Source organism: Musca autumnalis, unplaced genomic scaffold (genome assembly GCF_047663935.1).
Source record: "Musca autumnalis isolate F117 unplaced genomic scaffold, ASM4766393v1 scaffold_5, whole genome shotgun sequence".
NCBI classification, from domain to species: Eukaryota; Metazoa; Arthropoda; class Insecta; order Diptera; family Muscidae; genus Musca; species Musca autumnalis.
Window position 1 is genome coordinate 46801940 of NW_027412088.1, and position 15977 is coordinate 46817916.

General features: G+C 41.0%; 1 protein-coding gene across 1 annotated transcript; it reads left to right on the forward strand.

Annotated features, from left to right (window-relative positions):
• The first annotated feature begins 483 nt into the window (after window positions 1–483).
• Window positions 484–2364, forward strand: ND-B14.7 (NADH dehydrogenase (ubiquinone) B14.7 subunit). The gene is made up of 4 exons (XM_073988384.1): window positions 484–620; window positions 899–1160; window positions 2007–2101; window positions 2166–2364. Exons 2-4 carry the CDS (start codon window positions 904–906, stop codon window positions 2303–2305), a joined length of 492 nt encoding a protein of 163 aa, XP_073844485.1. The 5' UTR covers window positions 484–620; window positions 899–903; the 3' UTR covers window positions 2306–2364.
• Window positions 2365–15977: the final 13613 nt, after the last annotated feature.

A 15977-nucleotide genomic window follows, 5' to 3' on the forward strand; every position in this document is an offset into this window, starting at 1 on the left:
TTGAAGTGGAGTTGGAGTTTTTTTGGAAATCTGAACTGGATATGGAGGAAAAATGAAAAACCATTTGGATGATGAAGCAATATCAATTTCGGTGTCATATAAAGCAGAGCAGAGGAAGTAAACACAGTTACGATCATATTTAATGGAGAGTTTTTATAATTTGTGTTAATGTTATAAAGTTAATATTCTTGTTTTACGGCAATAAGCAATATATTTTATTTATTTTGGGATATTTGCAATGGCTTGCATTTTATAGCATCTTTAGACTGCATTTAAATTCAATCGAAAACATTTCATCAAATGCTGTGATTTGGATCGAAATTGGAGTGCATCCTAGCTGTGTGCCGTGGAAGCAAAATGGAGAATTCATAGGAAAAGATGTATTCCAGCGGCAATTGTTCTAGTGATTTAACTGCATCCGCAGATGCAAACTTTTTGCTGGGTTGTTATGTGTCTTCCTTCAGTGTTACCAAGTTATATATGAGTTACCCTGTGTTTTGTTTGTAATCAATTCAGTGTGAAGAACCACTTTGTTATCAATTCACTTTAAACAGCTGTTGCAAATGTCATTTTGACAAATTAACAAACTGTTTTTGTACAAAATTACGTAAAATTAGCAGGTTAGTGATTTTTGTTAAAATTTTAAATAAATCGTCTACAATTTGATGTGTTAATATGCAAATATACTCGACTATAAAATGATGACTTGTTTACGGCATAAAAATGTTGTAAAACCCCCAATCACTTGAATAAAAAGTGCTGAAAACATATGACCAGCACGATTTGGTAGTTGCAAAAAAAAAAAACGTCGTTTCATGTTCACCAATCCAAACCAAAATGCTATAATAGAATTATAATTTTGTTTATTTGCTAATCATTTGTATTATTTCTTTTACAGGCGAAATGGCTCTGTCAAAGACCGGTTACTATGACAAACCTGAGGGTCAAGATTTATTCGGCAAGATGTTGGCCACTAACACTTATGCTGCCACAACCGGCTTGGCTTGGTCCACCGTTGATGTGTTGATGTTGTCCCATCCCAAGGGTTATTTGCCAACAATGGCACGTTTTGCCTATAACATCGGTCCAATGATGGGCATGGCTTCTGCATTCACATTGGCTACATATTTGTCGACAAATATTCGTGGCAAGGATGATAGGTAAGAACACAATATGGTACATAACATTAAGGTTCCATACGTATCGGACTTCCTGGTCCACACTCTGTCTGCGTCCCTGAATCACAGGATAAACAGTATTCTAGTCTGGAAACAAGTTGAAGTAATCGCCTCTTCTTATTTTAAATGCGGATAGTGTATCTATGTCATCTTCTACCGTATGGAATGCTATGGAAGGAGACATTGTAGTAGGTCTGCAGCTATTTGATATTCTGTGGCCGCGGGGATAATTTTTAAAAAGTTGAGTTGGTAATCCCCCGCTGCCTTATTATTCCTCAGTCGGTTTCCTGTCATATTGACCTTACAATCACATCATTGAGATAGATAGGTCCTGCGGTATGTTGGTCACCACTAGCATACTAATGACTCTTTCCATAGTCTCCACACGGTAATGGTAATTGCTACGGGAATTAATTGATTGTTGTTCTGTTACAGAATTGCAATAATCTACTATTTCTATTTTTTCAATATCGAAGTAAGCATTTGTAGATTCTTGCACGTTCTGGAACAGACATTTTGTTTCCAGAAAGGTCTGAACGAAAGTCATTAGTTTGATGGTAATATAATCTGCATCTTATCTTGCAGCAGCAATAAAACATGATCCATTCAATTCGGTATTGTCCCCCAACTTGAATATGTACAAATTCAGAGTCATTCCGGGAGTCGGTGACTTTCGCCATCCCTGTTATGAGAGTCCTGACTGCTTACGGCCGGTTAATGTTTCAATGATATGAGCCTAGTTATTTTGTTGTACCAGCAGACTTTTTTTTCTAATAATTCTAATAATTTAAACATTTTAAACTAAAACCATTTCCCTTTTTATTTCAGATTAAACTACTTCATTGGTGGCTTTGCTGCTGGTGGTGTCTGGGGTGCCTGGAGACGTAGCCATGTTGCTGGTCTTGTAATGGGTCTCTTCTTCGGTAAGTTAAATAAAGTCCCAGTCCTATAACTTACAATTCATACTAATTTTCTTTCTTCTTTCAGGTATTGCCGGTGTCATTAAGAAGACATCCAAACAAGAAGGTTGGGAATTCTTCCCACCTCTAAACCACCACGCCTATATGGGCGTTAGACAAATCGATAATTCTTTAATGGCTGACCCCACAAAAGTCGCCAAAAAGTAAAGAAAAGCTAGAAATCTGTGTTTTTAGTCAATAGTCAATAAAACTAAAATAAAATAATACACTGCAAATGTTTTGTTAAGCAATCAAAGAATTAATTAAACGTGTAAAATAAAATGTAATCGATTGGAGCAAGAAGAGCTATCCTTGGAGAATCAAGATTTAATTAACAATTCTCAAATTTTATGCAAAACGGAATAAACCAGGTATACCATTTTGAGTATTTATTTGCCTTATGTTATTATAATCCTTCATAAATTACCGGTTGAAAAAATACGTTGCACTTGTTCAAAAACTGTTCTAAAGTGGATTTAGTATTTCAAAACTTGTTCAAAGTTTCGTAGTGGAATGTCTATCATGGATATCAAACTTTCAGCTGTTTCCATAGACCCTTTCTTTCAGAAAGGGTGCTTCTATAGACACTTTCCGAAGGAAAGGTTGCTTCTATAGACGTTTCCTGAAGGGAAGGGTGCTTCTATAGACCCTTTCTGAAGGAAAGGGTGCATCTACAGACCCTTTCTGCAGGAAAGGGTGTTTCTGCAGACCTTTCTGAAGGAAATGCTGCTTCGATAGACCCTTTCTAAAGGAAGGGGTGCTTCTATATACCCTTTATGAAGGAAAGGGTGCTTCTATAAACCCTTTCTGAAGGAAAGGGTGCTTCTATAAACCCTTTCTGAAGGAAATGGTGCTTCTATAAACCCTTTCTGAAGGAAAGGGTGCTTCTATAAACCCTTTCTGAAGGAAAGGGTGCTTCTATAAACCCTTTCTGAAGGAAAGGGTGCTTCTATAAACCCTTTCTGAAGGAAAGGGTGCTTCTATAAACCCTTTCTGAAGGAAAGGGTGCTTCTATAAACCCTTTCTGAAGGAAAGGGTGCTTCTATAAACCCTTTCTGAAGGAAAGGGTGCTTCTATAAACCCTTTCTGAAGGAAAGGGTGCTTCTATAAACCCTTTCTGAAGGAAAGGGTGCTTCTATAAACCCTTTCTGAAGGAAAGGGTGCTTCTATAAACCCTTTCTGAAGGAAAGGGTGCTTCTATAAACCCTTTCTGAAGGAAAGGGTGCTTCTATAAACCCTTTCTGAAGGAAAGGGTGCTTCTATAAACCCTTTCTGAAGGAAAGGGTGCTTCTATAAACCCTTTCTGAAGGAAAGGGTGCTTCTATAAACCCTTTCTGAAGGAAAGGGTGCTTCTATAAACCCTTTCTGAAGGAAAGGGTGCTTCTATAAACCCTTTCTGAAGGAAAGGGTGCTTCTATAAACCCTTTCTGAAGGAAAGGGTGCTTCTATAAACCCTTTCTGAAGGAAAGGGTGCTTCTATAAACCCTTTCTGAAGGAAAGGGTGCTTCTATAAACCCTTTCTGAAGGAAAGGGTGCTTCTATAAACCCTTTCTGAAGGAAAGGGTGCTTCTATAAACCCTTTCTGAAGGAAAGGGTGCTTCTATAAACCCTTTCTGAAGGAAAGGGTGCTTCTATAAACCCTTTCTGAAGGAAAGGGTGCTTCTATAAACCCTTTCTGAAGGAAAGGGTGCTTCTATAAACCCTTTCTGAAGGAAAGGGTGCTTCTATAAACCCTTTCTGAAGGAAAGGGTGCTTCTATAAACCCTTTCTGAAGGAAAGGGTGCTTCTATAAACCCTTTCTGAAGGAAAGGGTGCTTCTATAAACCCTTTCTGAAGGAAAGGGTGCTTCTATAAACCCTTTCTGAAGGAAAGGGTGCTTCTATAAACCCTTTCTGAAGGAAAGGGTGCTTCTATAAACCCTTTCTGAAGGAAAGGGTGCTTCTATAAACCCTTTCTGAAGGAAAGGGTGCTTCTATAAACCCTTTCTGAAGGAAAGGGTGCTTCTATGAGCCCTTTCTGAAGGAAAGGGTGCTTCTATAAACCCTTTCTGAAGGAAAGGGTGCTTCTATGAGCCCTTTCTGAAGGAAAGGGTGCTTCTATAAACCCTTTCTGAAGGAAAGGGTGCTTCTATAAACCCTTTCTGAAGGAAAGGGTGCTTCTATAAACCCTTTCTGAAGGAAAGGGTGCTTCTATAAACCCTTTCTGAAGGAAAGGGTGCTTCTATAAACCCTTTCTGAAGGAAAGGGTGCTTCTATAAACCCTTTCTGAAGGAAAGGGTGCTTCTATAAACCCTTTCTGAAGGAAAGGGTGCTTCTATAAACCCTTTCTGAAGGAAAGGGTGCTTCTATAAACCCTTTCTGAAGGAAAGGGTGCTTCTATAAACCCTTTCTGAAGGAAAGGGTGCTTCTATAAACCCTTTCTGAAGGAAAGGGTGCTTCTATAAACCCTTTCTGAAGGAAAGGGTGCTTCTATAAACCCTTTCTGAAGGAAAAAAAGGGTGCTTCTATAAACCCTTTCTGAAGGAAAGGGTGCTTCTATAAACCCTTTCTGAAGGAAAAAAAGGGTGCTTCTATAAACCCTTTCTGAAGGAAAGGGTGCTTCTATAAACCCTTTCTGAAGGAAAGGGTGCTTCTATAAACCCTTTCTGAAGGAAAGGGTGCTTCTATAAACCCTTTCTGAAGGAAAGGGTGCTTCTATAAACCCTTTCTGAAGGAAAGGGTGCTTCTATAAACCCTTTCTGAAGGAAAGGGTGCTTCTATAAACCCTTTCTGAAGGAAAGGGTGCTTCTATAAACCCTTTCTGAAGGAAAGGGTGCTTCTATAAACCCTTTCTGAAGGAAAGGGTGCTTCTATAAACCCTTTCTGAAGGAAAGGGTGCTTCTATAAACCCTTTCTGAAGGAAAGGGTGCTTCTATAAACCCTTTCTGAAGGAAAGGGTGCTTCTATAAACCCTTTCTGAAGGAAAGGGTGCTTCTATAAACCCTTTCTGAAGGAAAGGGTGCTTCTATAAACCCTTTCTGAAGGAAAGGGTGCTTCTATAAACCCTTTCTGAAGGAAAGGGTGCTTCTATAAACCCTTTCTGAAGGAAAGGGTGCTTCTATAAACCCTTTCTGAAGGAAAGGGTGCTTCTATAAACCCTTTCTGAAGGAAAGGGTGCTTCTATAAACCCTTTCTGAAGGAAAGGGTGCTTCTATAAACCCTTTCTGAAGGAAAGGGTGCTTCTATAAACCCTTTCTGAAGGAAAGGGTGCTTCTATAAACCCTTTCTGAAGGAAAGGGTGCTTCTATAAACCCTTTCTGAAGGAAAGGGTGCTTCTATAAACCCTTTCTGAAGGAAAGGGTGCTTCTATAAACCCTTTCTGAAGGAAAGGGTGCTTCTATAAACCCTTTCTGAAGGAAAGGGTGCTTCTATAAACCCTTTCTGAAGGAAAGGGTGCTTCTATAAACCCTTTCTGAAGGAAAGGGTGCTTCTATAAACCCTTTCTGAAGGAAAGGGTGCTTCTATAAACCCTTTCTGAAGGAAAGGGTGCTTCTATAAACCCTTTCTGAAGGAAAGGGTGCTTCTATAAACCCTTTCTGAAGGAAAGGGTGCTTCTATAAACCCTTTCTGAAGGAAAGGGTGCTTCTATAAACCCTTTCTGAAGGAAAGGGTGCTTCTATAGACCCTTTCTGAAATAAAGGGTGCTTCTATAGACCCTTTCTGAAATAAAGGGTGCTTCTATAGACCCTTTCTGAAATAAAGGGTGCTTCTATAGACCCTTTCTGAAATAAAGGGTGCTTCTATAGACCCTTTCTGAAATAAAGGGTGCTTCTATAGACCCTTTCTGAAATAAAGGGTGCTTCTATACCCCCTTTCTGAAGGAAAGGGTGCTTCTATAAACCCTTTCTGAAGGAAAGGGTGCTTCTATAAACCCTTTCTGAAGGAAAGGGTGCTTCTATAAACCCTTTCTGAAGGAAAGGGTGCTTCTATAAACCCTTTCTGAAGGAAAGGGTGCTTCTATGAACCCTTTCTGAAGGAAAGGGTGCTTCTATAGACCCTTTTTGAAGAAAAGGGTGCTTCTATAGACCCTTTCTGAAGGAAAAGGTGCTTCTATAAACCCTTTCTGAAGGAAAGGGTGCTTCTATAAACCCTTTCTGAAGGAAAGGGTGCTTCTATAAACCCTTTCTGAAGGAAAGGGTGCTTCTATAAACCCTTTCTGAAGGAAAGGGTGCTTCTATAAACCCTTTCTGAAGGAAAGGGTGCTTCTATAAACCCTTTCTGAAGGAAAGGGTGCTTCTATAAACCCTTTCTGAAGGAAAGGGTGCTTCTATAAACCCTTTCTGAAGGAAAGGGTGCTTCTATAAACCCTTTCTGAAGGAAAGGGTGCTTCTATAAACCCTTTCTGAAGGAAAGGGTGCTTCTATAAACCCTTTCTGAAGGAAAGGGTGCTTCTATAAACCCTTTCTGAAGGAAAGGGTGCTTCTATAAACCCTTTCTGAAGGAAAGGGTGCTTCTATAAACCCTTTTTGAAGAAAAGGGTGCTTCTATAGACCCTTTCTGAAAGAAATGCTGTTTCTATAGACCCTTTCTGAAGGAAAGGGTGCTTCTATAAACCCTTTCTGAAGGAAAGGGTGCTTCTATAAACCCTTTCTGAAGGAAAAGGTGCTTCTATAAACCCTTTCTGAAGGAAAGAGTGCTTCTATAAACCCTTTCTGAAGGAAAGGGTGCTTCTATAAACCCTTTCTGAAGGAAAGGGTGCTTCTATAAACCCTTTCTGAAGGAAAGGGTGCTTCTATAAACCCTTTCTGAAGGAAAGGGTGCTTCTATAAACCCTTTCTGAAGGAAAGGGTGCTTCTATAAACCCTTTCTGAAGGAAAAGGGTGCTTCTATAAACCCTTTCTGAAGGAAAGGGTGCTTCTATAAACCCTTTCTGAAGGAAAGGGTGCTTCTATAAACCCTTTCTGAAGGAAAGGGCGCTTCTATAAGCCCTTTCTGAAGGAAAGGGTGCTTCTATAAACCCTTTCTGAAGGAAAGGGTGCTTCTATAAACCCTTTCTGAAGGAAAGGGTGCTTCTATAAACCCTTTCTGAAGGAAAGGGTGCTTCTATAAACCCTTTCTGAAGGAAAGGGTGCTTCTATAAACCCTTTCTGAAGGAAAGGGTGCTTCTATAAACCCTTTCTGAAGGAAAGGGTGCTTCTATAAACCCTTTCTGAAGGAAAGGGTGCTTCTATGAACCCTTTCTGAAGGAAAGGGTGCTTCTATAAACCCTTTCTGAAGGAAAGGGTGCTTCTATAAACCCTTTCTGAAGGAAAGGGTGCTTCTATAAACCCTTTCTGAAGGAAAGGGTGCTTCTATAAACCCTTTCTGAAGGAAAGGGTGCTTCTATAAACCCTTTCTGAAGGAAAGGGTGCTTCTATAAACCCTTTCTGAAGGAAAGGGTGCTTCTATAAACCCTTTCTGAAGGAAAGGGTGCTTCTGTAAACCCTTTCTGAAGGAAAGGGTGCTTCTGTAAACCCTTTCTGAAGGAAAGGGTGCTTCTATAAACCCTTTCTGAAGGAAAGGGTGCTTCTATAAACCCTTTCTGAAGGAAAGGGTGCTTCTATAAACCCTTTCTGAAGGAAAGGGTGCTTCTATAAACCCTTTCTGAAGGAAAGGGTGCTTCTATAAACCCTTTCTGAAGGAAAGGGTGCTTCTATAAACCCTTTCTGAAGGAAAGGGTGCTTCTATAAACCCTTTCTGAAGGAAAGGGTGCTTCTATAAACCCTTTCTGAAGGAAAGGGTGCTTCTATAAACCCTTTCTGAAGGAAAGGGTGCTTCTATAAACCCTTTCTGAAGGAAAGGGTGCTTCTATAAACCCTTTCTGAAGGAAAGGGTGCTTCTATAAACCCTTTCTGAAGGAAAGGGTGCTTCTATAAACCCTTTCTGAAGGAAAGGGTGCTTCTATAAACCCTTTCTGAAGGAAAGGGTGCTTCTATAAACCCTTTCTGAAGGAAAGGGTGCTTCTATAAACCCTTTCTGAAGGAAAGGGTGCTTCTATAAACCCTTTCTGAAGGAAAGGGTGCTTCTATAAACCCTTTCTGAAGGAAAGGGTGCTTCTATAAACCCTTTCTGAAGGAAAGGGTGCTTCTATAAACCCTTTCTGAAGGAAAGGGTGCTTCTATAAACCCTTTCTGAAGGAAAGGGTGCTTCTATAAACCCTTTCTGAAGGAAAGGGTGCTTCTATAAACCCTTTCTGAAGGAAAGGGTGCTTCTATAAACCCTTTCTGAAGGAAAGGGTGCTTCTATAAACCCTTTCTGAAGGAAAGGGTGCTTCTATAAACCCTTTCTGAAGGAAAGGGTGCTTCTATAAACCCTTTCTGAAGGAAAGGGTGCTTCTATAAACCCTTTCTGAAGGAAAGGGTGCTTCTATAAACCCTTTCTGAAGGAAAGGGTGCTTCTATAAACCCTTTCTGAAGGAAAGGGTGCTTCTATAAACCCTTTCTGAAGGAAAGGGTGCTTCTATAAACCCTTTCTGAAGGAAAGGGTGCTTCTATAAACCCTTTCTGAAGGAAAGGGTGCTTCTATAAACCCTTTCTGAAGGAAAGGGTGCTTCTATAAACCCTTTCTGAAGGAAAGGGTGCTTCTATAAACCCTTTCTGAAGGAAAGGGTGCTTCTATAAACCCTTTCTGAAGGAAAGGGTGCTTCTATAAACCCTTTCTGAAGGAAAGGGTGCTTCTATAAACCCTTTCTGAAGGAAAGGGTGCTTCTATAAACCCTTTCTGAAGGAAAGGGTGCTTCTATAAACCCTTTCTGAAGGAAAGGGTGCTTCTATAAACCCTTTCTGAAGGAAAGGGTGCTTCTATAAACCCTTTCTGAAGGAAAGGGTGCTTCTATAAACCCTTTCTGAAGGAAAGGGTGCTTCTATAAACCCTTTCTGAAGGAAAGGGTGCTTCTATAAACCCTTTCTGAAGGAAAGGGTGCTTCTATAAACCCTTTCTGAAGGAAAGGGTGCTTCTATAAACCCTTTCTGAAGGAAAGGGTGCTTCTATAAACCCTTTCTGAAGGAAAGGGTGCTTCTATAAACCCTTTCTGAAGGAAAGGGTGCTTCTATAAACCCTTTCTGAAGGAAAGGGTGCTTCTATAAACCCTTTCTGAAGGAAAGGGTGCTTCTATAAACCCTTTCTGAAGGAAAGGGTGCTTCTATAAACCCTTTCTGAAGGAAAGGGTGCTTCTATAAACCCTTTCTGAAGGAAAGGGTGCTTCTATAAACCCTTTCTGAAGGAAAGGGTGCTTCTATAAACCCTTTCTGAAGGAAAGGGTGCTTCTATAAACCCTTTCTGAAGGAAAGGGTGCTTCTATGAGCCCTTTCTGAAGGAAAGGGTGCTTCTATAAACCCTTTCTGAAGGAAAGGGTGCTTCTATGAGCCCTTTCTGAAGGAAAGGGTGCTTCTATAAACCCTTTCTGAAGGAAAGGGTGCTTCTATAAACCCTTTCTGAAGGAAAGGGTGCTTCTATAAACCCTTTCTGAAGGAAAGGGTGCTTCTATAAACCCTTTCTGAAGGAAAGGGTGCTTCTATAAACCCTTTCTGAAGGAAAGGGTGCTTCTATAAACCCTTTCTGAAGGAAAGGGTGCTTCTATAAACCCTTTCTGAAGGAAAGGGTGCTTCTATGAGCCCTTTCTGAAGGAAAGGGTGCTTCTATAAACCCTTTCTGAAGGAAAGGGTGCTTCTATAGACATTTGGCGTTTCTGGCGATACCAAAGAACTTTATGCCGTTTTCTATGTTGTGTACAAATAAAATTTACTCTGAAAAAAATAATAGTATTTTCCTGATAACAAATTCATTTGCGTAAATCTTTTGTTCCTTTATTTTGAATTCTCATGATAAATACAAATGAAAAAGCAAATGAAAACAAAGAAGTACAAAAATTATATTCTTATATAAGTATGTCATTATCTTAAGAAAGTATATAAATCTTCATTTTAATACAAAAAACATTGAACATAACCACCGACAAACAATGGCATCGAATATCAGAAGAAAGATGGAAGATAATCTAAACCGCATAACAGATTGACAACAAAGACACAGAACACACTCTCTAAACTTTCTGTGGTCTTCTGGGGTTTTGTTTTGTCGTCTGTCTTTTCAGCGTTCAGCTGTTGCTTCAATCAGTAGTTCATTTTGTTTGTTGGCGGCTGGCTATCTATCGTCTTTGTTTCCCCACAATATTTCCTTGAAGGAATTGAACTTTATGCAAAAATTCCCTTCATGACTGAGCAACAACAACCACTGTACCATAAGTAGTAGAAATGAAAAAAACAAATCCAGAAACGAACATCAAACCCCATCATCACCAACTTGAAGAAATTGTTGGTCGACCTCCAGCGGCACAGCAGTAGCAGCTGTGGTTTCAAGTATTACGAAAACGTAAATTTCTTAACAAAAATCGTTTTCTTTGAAAAAGGTGAAACACAGAAAAGGTTTGCTGCAAGCATACACACGCACATACACATCGTAATAAATATGGGAATGCCCGGTTCAAAGGCATTTCCTGTCTTTTAGCCAAAGGAAGCTATAATGTGAAGGAAAAGAATTTTTACGGCAGATGGAAGCTTGAGGAACATAAAGAAATTAAATAATTTGAAAATTTATAAATAGGGAATGTTGTTGTAACAAAACAAATATGTAAGCCAAACATTTCGTTAGAGTAGTCGGCGGTAAAAAGGAGGTCTCTATCATTGAGCCAAATACAGCAACGATCTGCTATCATTGATATGAGAGAAGTCTTTCCACGTGAATTCAGTTATTTTCGTGGGAAATATGTATGTACATGATGTATATGTACATTAGGGTTATAACTTTCCTGCATTATTTTGCAAATATCAAAAATACCACTATATAGCTGTATAGAGCATGGAAAAATATTAGGAAATGCATTATCACTTTTCCCCTACCGTTAACAAAGTTTCGCCGAATCGAATTAAAAACGCGTTTTCGTTATTAGAACAATATTCGGCATATGGTACTGGCGTGGTATTCTTTGGGTTATAGCCCTAATGTATAGGTATGTATATGATCCACGTAGGTCCTGACTGAGGTCCATGTTTGAGTTCTCTGGTCCGCATTCATAGAGGTCTGAATACACTTTGATTGCATTACATTCACAGATCACACCGGAGTAAATTTTCAGTTATCTAGTTTTCTCTTTTCAGTATAAAGAATCGGAACACAACAGAATGAGTTTAGATGGGCATTTAAAAGGATGACGTTTATGGTGTGGTTCAAGTCCACATGGTGAACCTGCGACCTCTTAGGACAACGGTAAAGACAAGATTGGTGAAACCCGTTCTACGACTAACAGGGCCAAAGTTAGGTTAGGTTTAAGGATGCGCAGCCATCTAGTAGAATAGGTTACTGCTCCACTCGGAGACCGTTGGTCCATTGTGTTCATTCAGTGTAGGCTATTGCTGAAGATTTAAAGATGATAAGGATGTGTTGTGGATAATTTAAAGATGATAAAGATCAGGGAGTGTTGATGTAGTTTTATGAGATGAGGATGATAGGGTAGAGGTGATGAAATGATGGTGAGTGTAGGAGATGTTGAGTTGATGGTGCAGATTGATGCCAAGGTATAAATGCGAATGTTCTGGAAGAGTGAAAAGAGTCTGATTATTATTGGTTTTTACGGACTTTTGCCAAGCCATTATAGATGTTTGGCAAAGTTGAGTAGGACGATGGGATCTATGTTAGACAGGAAGGTCAGAGTGTCTATCTCATATCTACCTAGTGTTCGGTATCTCCTTGTTTGCAAATAGGGGCACCTACAAAGCAGATGTTCGACAGTCTCTATCTCCTCCGCATCTTCACGTAGTCTGCAGTAGTCAATGCCACTGTCGTCCCATTTTGATGTTAGAGATCTCACTCTGCAGTTACCTGTTATAAGTCCCACCGCGATTTTCAATCCTAACTTATCTCCCATTGAAGATCTCTCGAAGTTTGCCGATGTAGTGGCACATTGGTGGCCGAACGGTTTCATCAACTGATAAGTCGATATACCTAGAACCACCTCGAGCCAGTTCATCTGCTATCTCGTTTCCCATAGTGTTGCTGTGACCCGGAGCCCAACATAGCTTTACGATATGGTGTATATCCTCCAGAGCTCTCCTACAATCAAGAATAGGTCTTGAATTTATGGTCCATAACTTGAGAGCCTTGAGGGCCGCTTGACTTTAGACATATATAGTCACCGGTCCTGTAAGGCCGCCTTCAAGCCCTTTCACCAATTCAGCTGCTTTCCTGATAGCAAGAATCTCCGCCTGAAAAACACTACAATTATCGTCCAGCTTATATGAGTTTTTAATTAGTGGATTCTCGCAGTAGACGCCAGCGCCACTACCTTCTTCCATCTTGGACCCGTCTGTGTAAATTGCCAGACTGCACAGAGGAGATATGCACTCAGCCCATGCGTCTCTGCTTGGGAAGATAACGTTTATGGAGCCAAACTTGAATGGGGTAGGCATATAGTCGCTTACGCAACCATTGTCACCTAACTCAAGTCGACTATCAATTAGTTTTAGGACATTCGAGTGTCCAAAGTATGAACCATGCCAACACCTTGACTCCCGGAGTCTAAAAGCAGTTCACGCCGCCTGAAACTGGAATAGGATATCCAAAGGTTGGAGATCCAGGATGACGTTTAAAGCAGCTTGAGGAGTGCTTTTAATCGATCCGGTCATCAGCAGCGACGCTGTTCTTTGTACACTTGAAAATTTGGAGAGTAACGCTTTGTTTTCAAGAGCTTGCCACCAGACCAGTCGACCATAGCTAAGTATGGGCAGGACCATGGTTACATACAGGCAGTGTATGATCTGTGGTCTCAATCCCTAGCTTTTCCCAATTAAGTTCTTACAGGAGTAGAGTGCCATGAATCCCTTCTTCGTTCGCTCCTCTACATTTCTTTTCCATGACAAGCGATGGTCCAGAATAGTGCAGAGGTATTTAGCTTCCGTAGAAAGTTCCAGGGCCACCCCGTCCAGGACTGGAGGCTCGAAATTGGGAATTTTTGCGTTTCTTAGTGAATAGTACAAGCTCTGTTTTTTTCCGGGTTTACTCCCAGTCCGTTGTTCTGGGCCCAGTTTGCAAATTGTACTGAGGCTCTTTGCATGAGCTCAGACAGGGTTGGCAGGAATTTGCCACTATTAGCACAACCACATCATCAGCAAAAGCAAATACCTTGATCTTCAGCCGATCAAAGCACACAAGTATTTCATTTATTATGAGTTGATGATTCTACTTTTCAGCATCTCATCAATCCATTACACAAGGATGGAGGAAATACCTGTGTTGCTGAGAGCATTGTGGATTGATTCAAGCTTCACGTTATTGAAAGCCCCCTCTATATCGAGGAAGGCCGCCAGCGTGAAGCCTGAATTTTCCATATGCTTCTTAACATGCCCGACCACCTCATGCAAGGCAGTCTCCACTGATTTACCTTTAGTGTAGGCATGTTGTGATTTGCTGATGTTATTGAGGTTTAATTGTGTTCTAATTTCAAGATCCAGTAAACTTTTAACGTTTTTAAAAGAAAGGAAGAAAGACTAATTGGTCTGTAGTCCTTTGGTAGAGTGTGACTTGGCTTCCCCGCTTTGGAGATATAGGTCACCTTTACCTCCTTCCACAGACCAGGTATGTACGATAACAATAAACAAGCCTTGAAAATTTCTACCAGGATTGATAGCGCCGGCTCAGCCACATTCTGTAGCATTGCCGGTATTATACCATCCGGTCCCGGTGATTCATAAGGATGGAAACTGTAGGATCGCCCACCGAATTCTTGTGTGATTAGTTATTCTGCCAATCAGCTGTTCATCTTCGACAGTTCGGACTCGACTGTGACTTGCTGTTGGCAAGGCTCCGTCGAAGTCAACACAACCGGAGTTAGTCCAGGAACCATCGCTCCGGTTGATACTACCTATGGATTTTGGGTCCTTAGATAGTATCTTCCGGAACCTGGCAGCTTCAATAACTCCTTCTATCGACTCGCTGAAGCTAACCCAAGAATTTCGCTTAGATTTCTTGATTTCACTCTTGTACTTATTGAAATTGACTGGGATTCTATGAGGGTTCTGTGTACCCCGAGTATAGAGATTTGAAATAGTATCATTTCGTGATCCGAAAAGGAGCACTTTTCCGATACTTTCCAATTTTGACTTCCCCCCCTTAATCTATTTTGAAACGTGGGAGTGTTACCCCTATTACAAATTCTTAAATTATATTTTAAAATAAAATTGAAAATGTACTCACCTCTGGCGTTTGTGTCACTGTTTCCCCAGTGGAAGTGGTGGGCATTGGCATCACATCCAAGGACGACCCAGCCTCTGCTCCCTGGTTCATCCACTAGATCCTGAGTGACCTTGCCTGGTGGTTCGGCGTCTTCATAAGGCAGGTAAATCGAAGACAAAACTAAGGGTTTCTCCGACCTTCTTCCATCTGTACAGTGGTTATATAATCTCTACTGTAATTGGACAGAAGGATTAGGTTAAGATTATTTTTAGGAACTATACATGTCCTCACCTAGTCCCAATTCGAGGCCGCAAAAACAGAATAGTTCTTGCTGCTAAGCCCACTCACCTTATGCAGGTTTATCTGCACAAAGCTAAGCTTTTGCACCAGTAGCTAGTTCGGTGGGATTCGGAAACATAATCGTCTTAATCCAAAGTTCAGCACCCCTCCTCGACTCCTCAAAAAGTCCTCTCCGCACTTGTCAGTTGCGAATTTGATGACCAGTCCGTCGTTCTTCTTAAATGAATCGAGAATCCTCCAATTTCCAATCTGAAGACCGACGTTCTGCTTTTCAACCAACTTCAGTATTCGTCCTAGCTACATTGAAGGAGGAGGGACCCATACTGAGGTTATCATCCCACATGGTATCTCAGACAAAGTTACAACCGCCAGATTGCTACCTTCCCAAAGAGAGCAAATGTCATTAGCTGTTTTAACAAGGAAATCTGCCGATTCCTTGTTTTCACAGCTAATTACCGCACATTGGTCTGTTCAACCACGTCCGAGATGAGGATGTCCCGAAGACGAGCCTAAACTAGCAACCAATGACAGTCGCTGATACGCCCATTAGGGTCAGCCAAAGATACATAGGGGACTCTTTGGACACCAACTGGAAAGACTTGCATAGCTCGGAGGACATCTTACTCAATCTGACCCTGACCGGCGACGAGTTGGACACCGCGGTAATACCGGCCTAGTCTACTAGGGAAGATGAGAATAACATGGAGGAAGGGAGTATGAACTCAGATGCTCAACTTACAGTAGAATCCAAGGAGTCTTAAACATAAGTCAGCAACTCTAAGGACAGATCTGCCAGAGAAGTTTAAGATACGAATCACTACAAATGTGATGTGATGCATCTTCGCAAATTAGTGGGACGAGATCCCAAATTTTCATTCTGACTAAGAGGGCTTCTTCTTCAGAAGTAAGTTCAGGTATATGAGCAAATTTCTGAGAACCTCATCTACCTCGACGCGAACTTCAGTTGGATAAGATCTTCCTTCCAGATCCTGTAGCAGTTCATGCCAATGTCTCTAAAGAAGTTGCGGCGACTAGCAAAAAAGTAGAAAGGAGAAATCAACTGCGTCAAGCAAAGTGATGGAGTCAATATCTGTTGCGAAGCCGAACCCAACCAGAAAGGAATCAATCCCACGGCGGCGTGTTCCTTGATACCGGATAGACTTGGGACCAAACAACACCAGTGTTCCAGCCAGCGGCTGCCACCTCAGCGTACACAAGTTTGTATTTGCGTCTGTTTTGGGAGCAGCATATCCCGGAATGCCTGCTCCGGACTATTTTGGTCCGTGTCGGACGGAGGA

What these genes read in the sequence shown, in the direction of transcription:
- ND-B14.7 (XM_073988384.1), top strand. Translation starts at nt 904, where the DNA reads ATGGCTCTGTCAAAGACCGGTTACTATGACAAACCTGAGGGTCAAGAT. An exon ending in ATTCGTGGCAAGGATGATAG is followed by an intron (nt 1,161 to 2,006) that starts GTAAGAACACAA and finishes TTTTTATTTCAG; the next exon opens with ATTAAACTACTTCATTGGTG. An exon ending in TGTAATGGGTCTCTTCTTCG is followed by an intron (nt 2,102 to 2,165) that starts GTAAGTTAAATA and finishes TTCTTCTTTCAG; the next exon opens with GTATTGCCGGTGTCATTAAG.